Source organism: Somniosus microcephalus, chromosome 1, assembly GCF_052327205.1.
Source record: "Somniosus microcephalus isolate GS21.2 chromosome 1, FLI_Smic_1.0, whole genome shotgun sequence".
NCBI lineage: Eukaryota > Metazoa > Chordata > Chondrichthyes > Squaliformes > Somniosidae > Somniosus > Somniosus microcephalus.
Window position 1 is genome coordinate 254,624,739 of NC_140987.1, and position 12,684 is coordinate 254,637,422.

A 12,684-nucleotide genomic window follows, 5' to 3' on the forward strand; every position below is an offset into this window, starting at 1 on the left:
GATGATTGGCCTCCAGCAACTGCAGCCATATTCCTTTATGTCGAGACACTGGAGGGTTTTCCTTTTGTTGCCCATTGACCGCTGTTTTGCTAATGCTCCTTGGTGCCATACTTGGTCAGAACATGCCCTTGGCAATTGAGTGCAGCTATTTCTCGTCTCTTGCTTCCATGTGTGGATCAAGGCTTTGATGAGATTTGTAGATGAGTGGTTCTGGCATAGCCCAAACTTGAGTGTTGGTGAGCAGGTCATTGGCGCTATTAATTAGTCCTTTCATTGTTTCACAGCTGCTTGGGAGGAGGTAATTGGCTTGGAGTTTTGCGGATAGGACTTACCTGGGCAACCTTCCATATTGTTCAGCTGATGCCAGTATCCTAGCTGTACTTGCCTAGGGGAGCAGCTAGTTCTGGTGGACAGATTTTCTGCACTACAACTGGCAGGTAGTCGAAGTGATAGTCTTTCCTCTGTTTAGTGCACCAAGCTGTTAATGTCTTGTAGAGTGAACTGAATTGGCTGGACTCTGGCAACTGTGGTGGGAGGGGGCCTGCGGGAGAAAGACTATTAGGATTGTCAACTTGAAACTTCTAGCTGGAGATGCTTGCAAACACTTCAGCCTTGCCTCTTACACTCGCATGTTGGACTCCATTATGGTGTCAATTCCAATCTTCGGATTGGCCTGTTTGGAAGCAAAGTTTTGCTTTTCCAAAAACTAAGTTGTTTATGATGGCATCCATTGTTTTATATTGCTTTTGTCAAATGGGATTAATCAATGCAGTTTTGGTCAATACAACATAGGACATAGGTAAATTTATTCATCGAATTTTTGTGTTTTTAATGCCTTCACTAAAGTTTTTACTTCCAAGACCTCTGTCTCTCCCAACGGTCTGAGCTTGGATTTGACATTTTTTGCCCAGAGCTATGATGCCGGTAGTTGAATTTGGCTTGCGTATGCTGAGCATATGCCTTTCCAGGATTTCAGTAATATTCAATCTGATGGAATATTTTTCTTTAGCCTTTAGCAATTTATGATCAGTTTTTCAAAATTACTTGGAAGAGCTAGAGGACAAATCTCAAAAGGTTTATTAAGGTAAATTTTATAGCTCAGAGAGAGGAAAAGATGACTACTGATTACATATCTGTTGTAGCTTCCGTTCTATAAACTTCAGGAAGTGTATTAAACTGAAAAAGATCTTTCCTTATGCTAATGTTAATTTTTTTTAAAGTTGAATTGTAACCCGACAGCTTCCAATTTATCTCCAGTGTTTTTTTCACACTTAGCAATTGGAACAATAATATTTTCTAACACCTGTGGGACAGACAGAGAACAGAGTGCCTTTTCTCATTTTAATTGGATTTTTTTAAAGAAAACAAGCGGGTTCAATTTTGAAAACAAACCCAGTTTTGAGGAAAGTAAATAGGACGGAAGGATAAGAAGGAATTAGGTTGAGGGTGAGGAAGCCTCTGGACTCGCCACCCATCCTTGCAGGGGTGGGGGAAGTGGATGGAGAGTTAAAGGTGAGGTGAAAGTCAGGGTACAGGAGTTGATTGGATTCTTCATCGACGTAGTGATGGAAAGGGGAGAAAGTACTGGAAAGGGATAGGGGTGGGGGTGAAGCATGAGTAATGAGAGGATGGGATGTTAATAGTCATTGAGGGCCACATTTTCTCCCCTCAATTGCCACAGAAAATACAGACAGCTGAATCTATTCCCTGCCATGCCATGTCACCCAATATCTCAGACCTGAAAGGTAAGCAAAAAAAGACATTGGACAGAGAAAGAAGCAAAAAGAGTTAGGATAGAGGTGAGAGAAAGGCAAAAAAGGAGAAACTGAGAAATAGCAACATGGAGACAACTGGTAAGATGGAGAGTTAAAGGTGAGGTGAAAGTCAGGGTACAGGAGTTGATTGGATTCTTCATCGACGTAGTGATGGAAGACAGCATAATCCTGCCCATTGCACTGTACGGTAGTGAAGTATGGGGCCCGCTAAATCACCAAAGCTACACTAAATGGGAAAAACACACAATAGAAGCCCTACATGCAGAATTCTGCCGAAGCATCCTTCGCACCCAAAGAAAAACGCCAACAAATGCATGCAGAGCCGAACTAGGCAGATACCCACTGATAAACATCCAAAAACGAGCACTAAACTTCCTAAATCACCTCAAATCTAGCTCCCCAGACACCCTTCATTTCAAAGCCTTTCAGACCCAAGAGCTAAACCCAGAAAAGAGTCCCCTGAGTCAGCTGCTACTGAAACTAAGTACTCAGCCGGACCCTGACCAGCCCCAGACCAACACAGCCGTCCAAACACCAATCCGAGTGAACCAAATCATTAAAAAATGCAAAGAAACCTACCTGGAACATTGGAACAAAATAACCGAAAGCCAAAGCAGATTAGAATGTTACCGGGCCCTAAAAAGAGAATATAAACTGGCAGACTACCTCACGACCATCAGAGACACAAAACAGAGACAGACCCTCACCAGGTACAGACTAAGCGACCACCAACTGGAAATTGAAAAAGGCAGATACAAGAAATCCTGGCAGCCTAGAGAGAATAGAATATGCGATCAATGTCTGGCTGGCGAGGTTGAAACAGAAATGCATTTCCTCCTAAAATGCGAAAAATTCAACACATCAAGAAACATATTATTCAACAAGCTAAGCCAAACAACCCCAGATTTCAAGGAACTGGATGATCTGTCAAAATTGAGATTAGTCCTAGGAGAAGGAGACAGACCATACCTTGGGGCTAAATATGTAACAACATGTCACAACCTGAGGACTGTTTAAAAGTAAGACTGTTTAAAATTAATATTGAACATACCAAATGAAGTAGAAAGACTGTTTAAAATTAATATTGTTTAAAAGTAATATTGTATATACCCAACAAATGTCAAATCGATTGACACCTACAGAATGTTGGAAAACTGTACCTTTTTGCTATGTAAGCTTTGGCAATATGGTTCTCTGTAAACTTTCATGCCAATAAAGCATTTGAACTGAACTGAACTGAACTGGTATGTTAAGCGAGTCATTGAGGATCACATCTTGGTTGTAAGGAGCCTGCATTTCAATTCCAATTTCAACCCAGTTCCTAATGGGTAGCTGCACACAGGTCAAAAATTGTCTTTCATTTGGCCATAACTGGTACAAATACGAGGTTGGGGCGTAGTGCGAATAGTTGGGGCTTTATTCTAAATCGTAAGTGTGCTATGCCCGACCTGGCATTGTTTGATGCTAACGCTAGGGGCCCAGAATGGAAAGATGTTCCATTTCCCAGCAATAACATTACATTGAGGGTTTAGTAGTCACTAAAACATGACACAACTGGCAGGAGAGATGGTGTGAGGTTTAGATTTGAATTGTGGATTATACCCAGTCAGCATAGTTTGATGATTCTTGCCCAGTTTTTGGTTTATTATTCCTATGGCCTTTCGGATGAGATGTTAAACCAAGGCCACATCTGCCCTTGCAGGTGGATGTAAAAGATCCCACTGCATTATTTCGAAGAAGAGCAGGGTGAGTTCTCACCGGTGTCCTGGGCCAATATTTATCCCTCAATCAGCAACACTAGCAGATTATCTGGTCATTATCACATTCCTGTTTGTGAGACTTTGCTGTGTGCAAATTAGCTGCCGTATTTCCTACATTGCAACAGTGACTACACCTCGTGAGTACTTCATTGGCTGTAAAGTGTCCTGAGGTCATGAAAGGTGCTATAGAAATCCAAGTTCTTTATCTTTCTGATTTGTAAACTATGCTTTATTTCTGTACTTGTACACATGTACAGTGTTAGAATTTTATAGCACACCGGGGATGGAACAGTGTATTAAAATTTGAACTAAAAACAGAGAATGCTAGAAATATACAAGAGTTCAGACAACATCTGAAAGAGGAAAAGATAGGTTAAGTTTTCGGTTTTGGCTCTTCATCGGAACTAAAAAATCTAATTTCACCCAAATTCAAATCATGAGGTTCAACTGAGAGTTTACCACTGCCAACCAATACAGAATAAAAATCGCCCTTATCAATGACACCTGTATACATTATGTAGAGCACCCCAAGCAGGATTGTGTTTGAAGGAACCTACCCCATCTTGAGTGTTCAGACAAATGACATTCATAGATTATATATTACATTAATGGGCCAGATTTTGCTGTCAAAATAAGGGGGAGGCTAATGGCGCTCGCCGTTATTTATGGGTAAATGGTACAGCAACGTCAGGCAAGGGGGGCAGACGCAAGCTTAAACTCAAATATTCAAAAGGTGCTGTCTGAGTTTCGCCCCACCACCGTTAGCTTCGCGAAAACGGCATCTCGCTGTCTGGCTCACCATTGACATACATTGAATGGCGCAAAGTTACTGTACTTGTGCGGTAGATACGGACTAAACTCGCCACAAAGTTAAGTCTTTTAATGATGTGCTAAGTGCCAATCAACCTCTCTGACACTGAAAATTAACTCTTACAAATGTGGCGTCTCATTCCTTCAGGTTTTAATTGCTGGAGATTTTTTAAATGTCAAATTTAAATTTTTAGACATTTTAATTTTTTCTTTGTCTTTTTTTTCTCTCTCAATCCAATCTTTCTCTCTCAATCCAATCTTTCTTTCCCTCTCTTTCTTTTTCTGTACCTGATTTGACATTGAATTCACCCACTCTAAGGGCTGGATTTTGCCAGCCCTGGGGAGGTGGATTTGGAGACGGGACTGCTGGGAAAGTGGCAGAATTTGGGGGCAAGAACTCATCAAACAACAGAGAATTTCAGTGTTTGACAGCTTTACAGAGCTGTCAAACGATGACAATACATCTGTCAAAATTTTTTGACAAATGAAACGTCATACGCTGACGTTCTCTGTAACCGGCTTTCCCTTAATTGGCCTACTAAACCCACTGGGCGGGCTTAACAAGGTCAATCAAGGGAAAATAGCGTGGGTTGGCCAGAAGTTGATGGAGGCGGGACTGAAACCCGACAACTGGGAGTCCCGCCTCCAAAAGCTCCCCATTGGCAAAATCCAGCCCTAATTTTCACCCTCCTTCTCAGTCCGTGCGCTGTTTATTTCTCAATCCTTCAATCTGATTGGTTAAGGAGATACCCTGTTGCTTGTCCTGTTCACTCAGGCCCCAGATGCCCTGTTTCCCTCGGTGGGACGTTATCAGCTCGCACTTCCAGCAACTTGCCCGCATAAAATTTAAAAACCTAAACGTGCAAGGGCAAGTCTAACTAACGGCAGATGCCATGAGATGCTCCATTACTGCAAAATCTGGGCCATTATATTTTTACTCAGAGTGGTGAGAATGTGGAACTCGCTCCCAGCGGGAGTAGTTGAGGCGAATAGCATAGATGCATTTAAGAAGAAACTTGATAAACCCATGAGGGAGAAAGGAATAGAAAGATATGTTGATAGAGTGAGATGAAATAAGGTGGAGCATAAACACTGGTCTAGACTTGTTGGGCTGAATGGCCTGTTTCTGTGCTGCAAAATTCAATGTAATAAAACTTCACTTTGGCATTTTAAATCTTCTGCACCTCTGCTATGTCTTGCTATCTTGAAAGGTTCCATGGGATGTTTACCCCATTATTAAATGCAAAACAGTATGGAATTCATCAGCATTAATTGCTAAAATCACTCCTAAAATGTATACATTAACATTGTCCATCTCCCTGCCCACCCCCTGCCTCTGCCTCAGCTCATCCACTGCTGAAACCCTCCTCCATGCCTTTGTTACCTCTAGACTTGACTATTCCAACGCACTCCTGGCCGGCCTCCCATGTTCTATCCTCTGTAAACTTGAGTTCATCCAAAACTCTGCTGCTCGTATCCTAAGTGCCGTTCACCCATCACCTCTGTGCTCACTGAGCTACACATTGGCTCCTAGTCCAGCAACACCTCGATTTTAAAATTCTAATCCTCATGTTCAAAACCCTCCATGGCCTCGCCCCTCCCTAGTTCTGTAACCTCCTCCAGCTCCACAGCCCTCCAAGATCTCTGCACCACCCCCTCTTGAGCATCCCCGATTTGAATCGCTCCACCATTGGCGGCCGTGCCTTCAGCTGCCTTGGCCCTAAGTTCTGGAATTCCCTCCCTAAACCCCTCCACCTCTCTCTCTTCTCCGCTCTTTAAAACTTACCTCTGACCAAGCTTTGGGTCACCTGTCCTAATGTCTCCTTATGTGGCTTGGTGTCAAATTTTGTTTTATAATGCTCCTGTGAAGCACCTTGGGACATTGTTAAAGGCGCTATATAAATGCAGGTTGTTGTTGTTTTACACCCAACAACCTCTTCTACCTCAACAAGGAATGGAATCGGGATCAGATATCTTGATCCAGCTCCATTTCTGAAACCCAGTAAAAGTAAATCTCATGCTTGCGATTTTCCCCACGCGCTATTTATTTTCTGTCTCTTGTTGGAGCGTGAGTGTAAACTAATGAGGAAGGGGTGGGGTAAACAACTGGTGCAACAAATAGCTTCAAATACAAGCGAGTTTCCTTTATTTTTTTTACCCAATGCTGTTGAGGCTCAAAGGCTTCCTCCGAAAGCGACTGGTTTGAGTCGGTGCCAGTTCTGGTAATGCAATCCCAAACTGGCTTGGAGTTATTTTAAAACTACTCCCGAGTCAGACACTTCGGAAAACAAGGGGAGGGTTAAAAAAAAAAGTTGGAAAAGTGGGACGTGTTGCAACTTGGGAGAGCGATGCATTTCCTAAAAGGCTGTTCCTTGCAAATGGTTTGGAGTGGATTGGGCTTGTTGGGACTGTAAGAGGTTGGATTTACCAAAGTAAAGCAGCAATCCTTCTGTGTTGGGGTGTGACTGTGCTGATCCCTGGGACCTCAGTCAACCCTTTCTCTCTTTCTCTCCTTTTTTTCTTTCTTGCCTGTCTTCTATTGCCGGATGTCACTGCCAGTGGTCTTGCCCACTTCTTGCTGCCCAGTGGCAGCCAGCGCACCGGGCGGAGAGCCGCCGCTTCGCTGCCGGGCTCGCTGTATGCAGTGGCCGGGAGCGCTGCACTCCTCCTCCAGCAACAGCCACACCAGCCCGAGTCGCCAGCCGCTGCCCTGCCCGCTCTACGGCCGCTCCCTCTTCGCCCTGGGACTGCTACAGATCGCACTGGGGTTCTCCATCGTGTCCCTCAGCTTCGGGGCCCTGTCTCTCACTGAGTCCCCCAACGTCAGGAACTCTTGTCCCTTCTGGGCCGGGTCCTCGGTGAGTTCGCAAATAACTTCTTGTAATCAAAGAAAAAGTTTAATTGACACTTAATGCATCTCTCAGTCTCTTCTGCTATGCCCTGTTTCTAGATTGTACCAGAGCTGTCGCACTTAATTGTACTAATTTCTTTAGTTTTAGTCCAGTTTAACCATTATAGTCTCGTTATTTTACGATGGGCCGAGTGGCCTGTTTTGTGCCGTAAATTCTATGCAACTATTTTGTTCAAATCTCTTGTCCTTTTGTTGTCCAATCCTCTCTTTTTCTCTCTTTCCTTGACTTGTTTTCTAAATTAGAATGATACAGCACAGAAGGAGGCCATTCAGCCCATCGTGCCTGTGCTGGCTTTCTGAAAGAGTTCCCTAAGTAGTCCCACTTCCCCTGCTCTTTCCTCATAGCCCTGCAAATTCACATGCAATTGATTCTATTCTGCCTCGTATTCTGCTGCTTTTAAACCATATCGACATAGACATGTCTGATTATCCACGTGTGGAATTTACATGTATATGTGCACATGCAAATTGTGCAGAATTATTTAACTCCTGCTGGTGTATGTTTCTGAGCTGCCTGTCTATCTTTGTAACAGACCATGCTTAAAATATCTAGCTGTGAAATACAATTTCTATTTTCATTCGTAATAACTTTTTAATAGTTGAAGTGGTGGACCAACAGTTTTAACCTTTTTTCAATTATAAAATCACAAATTTAATGTTGAGAATTGTCACATGGTATTATTAAATTGCCATGACTCTGTGTCTGTGAGACTTTTTTTGTAGACAAGATGGATTACTGCCTGCAATATTCCATATCACTGTGAAAGGATAAAAGTAACTTGTGTAGGATAAAAACCGAAATTCTGGAAATGTATGGCAGATTTCTCAGCACCTGAAAAGGTGAGCCATGGCTCAGTGGGTAGCACTCTCTAGGTGGGAGGGGCTAGGAGTGAGCCAGGTTTGAGGGAGTTTTGTAAAAAGTTGGTGGTGGGTTTTGGGGTTTGGTTTTCAGGTTTTAGGGCCTTTTGGGCCCACAAAAACAGCCAGATGGCTGCTAAGGGGTCCGGAGTACCGGGCCCCTCAGAGGACAATGTTCCCGAGAGGAATTTAATTAGGGAAGAAACTGTGGTGGGAAAGGAAAAAAAAAGGCCCAAAGATTTGGGCCGGGACCTCAGGAGGTTTGGTAAAGAAAACACGGTGGTGGTGCAGTGTGAAGATAAGAAGATTCGAGCTTGGGATATTATCCAGGCGGTTCATGAGGACTGTGGTGAGGGAAGCTGCTTTGCCTGCCGACCTAAGCCAAATGTGGGATTCGAGGTGATGGTCAGTGGTCGTGAGGAGGTGGAAAGACTGTTACTCACTCTGAAGGAGAAAGGAGCACAGGAAGAGGCAGAGGATGGCGGAGCGGAGAACGGGATGGAGATGGTGGAAAACACGCCGAGTGCTGTGGAGGGGAACAAAGACAGCAGCAGGCAGCGAGGGTCGAGTGCAGACTCGAGCCTTAGTGCAGTTCGGCTCCCCCTGGGGAGTCTGGTGTCTGCGGGGGGAGAGGAGGCGGGAGCGGGGTGTGTGGTGGATGTGGGGGCTCCGGGGAGAGGCGGGGAGTCGGATATCTTGGTGAGCGGGAGGAGGCAGGACGGGGAGAGGGTGCAAGAGGCAGGAGCCTTAAAGGGACAGCAGGATGGGATCGGCGAGATAGAGACGTCAGAAGGGAACAATTTAGGTGCGCCATTGTCCCATGGAATGAGGGAACACGGTGCAAGGGTCAGAGGTGGAGATGTGGTCGTAGGGAGCGGCACAGTGGGAGAAACTGCGATAGCAGGAAGACTCTCTATGGGAGATGAAGTATCTGACAGGGAGCAAGATTATCCCAAGGATATTCTAGAAAGAGTTCAGAAGGTTTGGAAGGGAGTGCAAGTTGTGCAAACAATAACCGTAGAGGGGTGGCTGTTTTGGTGAGTCCATCCATAAAAGAGAACGTTGTCTTGGTGGACAAGGACACTGAGGGGAGATTTTTACGGCTAAGGGTAAAAATGGAGGGATTTAATTGCGATCTCTTTAATATCTATGCACCGAATGACCATTGCAAGCATCGCGAGTTTTTTCGGGGGTTATTCACTGAAGCGGCAGAGGTGGAAAATCCTTGTATAGTGGGGGATTTTAATGTATTTTTATCTCGGATGGACATTTCAGCCCAGATGGCCTTTAAGGATGATAACTCCAGAGGGTGATTGTAAAAATGATGGCAAATTTAAATTTGAGAGACTTATGGAGGGACTGGAACCCCATAAAAAGGGAGTTCTCCAGAGCAGGTTGGGTGGGTGATGTTTTAAAACAGAGCCGACTAGATTTTGTGTTAATGTGGGAAGGGTTAAGTTTGGAGGTGATGGAGATTTATTATAAAAAAGTATTTTTTAGTGATCACTCGGCTTTGGTTCTTAGAATTAGGAACAGCAGAGTTAAGATCGGTTCAGGGGTGTGGATTTTAAACAATCAATACCTGAAAGAAATTGCTTATAAAGAAGGGATTATAAATATAATAAAGAATGCTCGGAAGGAACCTTTGTTCTTGAAAGAAAGAAGAGTTTGGTGGGACAATTTCAAATATGAGGTAAAAGTTTTTTCGGTACGTTATGGGAAAAAGAGGGAGGCAGCTAACCGGCATCGAGAAGAGAATATAAACAAAAGGTTTACGGATGTCTGTAAAGCAGTTGACGGAGGGGATAAGGGAGCTGAGACTAAGTTCTGGGTGCTAAAGGAAGAGTGGGAATTATTGCAAGCTGAAAAATGCAAGGGGGCCATTCTCCGTGCAAAGGCTAGAGATGCATTGGAGGGCGAAAGGTGCACTAGATATTTTCTAGAGCAAGAGAAGCTGCGACAGAGATTATCGTTAATTGAAGAGTTGAAGGTTGGGGAGAAGATCATTCATGAAAGTGGGGAGATTTTACAGGTGGCTAGCAGCTTTTATCAAGAGTTATATACAAAAGAAGACATTTCCAATTTGGCGATGGAGAAGGTTACTGCTTTTATTGAAGAGGGTTTAAAGGAGGATGAGGGAAGCATGTGTGACAAAGAAGTAGGATTAGCGGAAATAAAAGTAGCAATAAGTGGAATGAAGGGGGGGAAAAGCCCAGGGTCCGATGGACTAAGTGCAGAATTTTATAAAGAATTTTTCGAGATTTTAATTCCATTGGCCCAGTAATTCGGGTCCCACCGCGTGAGTATGGATGGGGTACTCACGCGTGGGCCCGATGGAATTGCCGGTTTTCAGCATGCGCGGAAAACCGGCATTTCCTTTCCTCTGAACCAAGGGGTTCAGAGGTCGAACGCATGCACGCAGGAGTCTGCGCGCGCGCGCTGAAATTCCTTTATTTTTAAAGGTTTGCCCGTGCGTGAAGGCCTCAACATTTTACGAATGAAAAAAGCAGACGTAAGGACTTAGTTTTCAAAGGTAAGTGGTCTAATAATTAAAGTTAGAACATTTTTTCAACAGGTTTATTATTTTTAAAGACTTTACAGTAAGGTAAGTGTATTTTTAGACCCGATTTCTTAAAAAAAAAAAAAAAAATTTCAGAAATTTGAATAATTGTTTAAAATAGTTTTTTTTACAGTTATTAATAGTTCATTTAATTAGTGGGATGTTTTTTTAACTTTTATTTGAAGTTTAAGTACTGTTTTGGGCGCCCGGAGTTTTCATGAGTTTGACAGTTCTTACTATCAAACTCATGAATGAACTTTTGCAACCTCTGATTGGTTGCCCAGTGCTCACGTGATCCCAGCCGGCTCATCGAACTAACTACGCCGCTGGATCACGCAAGCACAGCGCGCCGGGAGCTGAACCGGGCCACTGACAGGAAATCCACGCAGGGCCAGGCTTCAACTGTCGGCGCGCTATGTAAGTGTAGGTCGGGGTCTTGCACCCGCGGGAAGCCCCCGACACCAATTTCTGGGCCATTGCTCTTAGAAGTTTTTAAGGAAATTAAAATTGAGGGAAGCCTGGCCCCATCTATGAGGAGAGGTATCATAAGCTTAGCTTATATAAAAATAAAGGGGATAGACAGGATCTGAAGAATTGGAGGCCCATCACATTATTAAATGTGGATTATAAGATCTTGGCGAGGGTTATGGCAAATCGTTTGAAGGAGATGTTACCGGAGATAGTTTGGCCCTCTCAGTCCTATGGAGTCATAGGCCGGGACATCGCAGACTCTGTGGTCTCAATCCGAGATGCAATAGAGCTCATGGAAGAGAGTGGAAGGGAGGCTTATGTGTTAAAGATAGATCAAGAGAAAGCCTTTGATAGGGTCTCTCATGAGTTTTTATTGAAGGTTTTGGAAGCATTTGGTTTCAAGGAAAATTTAATTCAGTGGATAAGGATTTTTTATTCAAACATATTTAGCTGCGTTAAATGTAATGGTTTTTTATCCAAGTATTTTCCGATACAGAGATCAGTGAGACAGGGTTGTCCCCTGTCCCCATTGTTGTACACATTGGTAGCAGAACCATTAGATTACATGATGCGAAAGAAACAAGGTGTAGTTGGGATTGTGGTCCCCAGTTCTGGGCTGGTGTCGGTGATACACCAATATGCAGATGACACAACCTTAACATTGAGAAATGGGGAGTCAGTGAGGAAAGCTATGGATGTAGTGGAGGAATATTGTAGAGCTTCAGGAGCCAGAGTGAATTATAGTAAGTCCTAATGCCTGGTTGCAGGGAGGGGTAGGGGGGAATGGTTGGGGGAATGTCCCGTTAAGGTGGTGGAGGTTTTGGAAGTTCTGGGGGTGCATATGGGGTGCAAGAAAGACAGGGATGAAGTGGATCGATTAAATTGGGAACCGAAGGTTATGAAAATTAAAAAGATTTTGGGAAGATGGGAAAGAAGGTGGTTGAAAGTGCAAGGAAGAGTGACAGTGGTGCCTGCTCTCCTGCTATCTAAGCTATGGTACTTATTGACGGTGGAGGATTTTCCTGAGTGGGCGGAAAAGTCCATCCGAGAGGCTTGTGTGAGGTTTTTATGGGAAGGGAAACCAGCCTTGGTGGCATACAATACCATAATTGGATGGAAAAATCAGGGAGGGCTCAATTTTCCAGATACTGATTTGCAGAAGAAATCCTTTAGAATCAAATGGGTGAAGAGATTTCTTCAGAAGTCAAATACAAGTTTTTGGAAGAGTTGTTTTGAGCATTTTTAAAAACGAAGTGGGATAGGAGGGCAGGGGATATTGTATATGGAATACAATAATATGTTTTTGAAATCGATTAAACTTCTCCCTAGGTTTTGTAAGGGGGTTGTAGAGACTTGGGCCCAATTTTTAAAGGGTGTGCAGTTTATGCCCAAGGGGGCTGAGGAATTTTTAGAACAGCCCTTATTTTTGAACAGGTGGGTCAACATCGAAGGAGAGGTTTTATTTAATCAAGCTTTTATAAAAGCTGGGATTATATGTGTGAAAGATGTATTATACGAGGTAATTCCAGGTTGGTTGCC

At 43.7% G+C, this 12,684-nt stretch overlaps 1 protein-coding gene across 3 annotated transcripts in view; it reads left to right on the forward strand.

Moving 5' to 3' along the window:
- Window positions 1-2,963: 2,963 nt before the first annotated feature.
- The window catches only part of LOC147124728 (protein ENTREP2-like), a 132,310-nt gene continuing 122,589 nt past the window's right edge, over window positions 2,964-12,684 (forward strand). Inside the window, exons 1-2 of one of the 3 annotated variants that reach the window (XM_085992264.1) lie at window positions 2,964-6,762; window positions 6,905-7,203. In XM_085992264.1, the coding sequence (XP_085848390.1) occupies window positions 6,985-7,203 (219 nt within the window). In that variant the 5' untranslated portion in view covers window positions 2,964-6,762; window positions 6,905-6,984. Of the gene's footprint in view, window positions 7,204-12,684 lie in introns of all 3 variants that reach the window. The other 2 variants (XM_085992247.1, XM_085992256.1) reach the window with 2 other exon arrangements.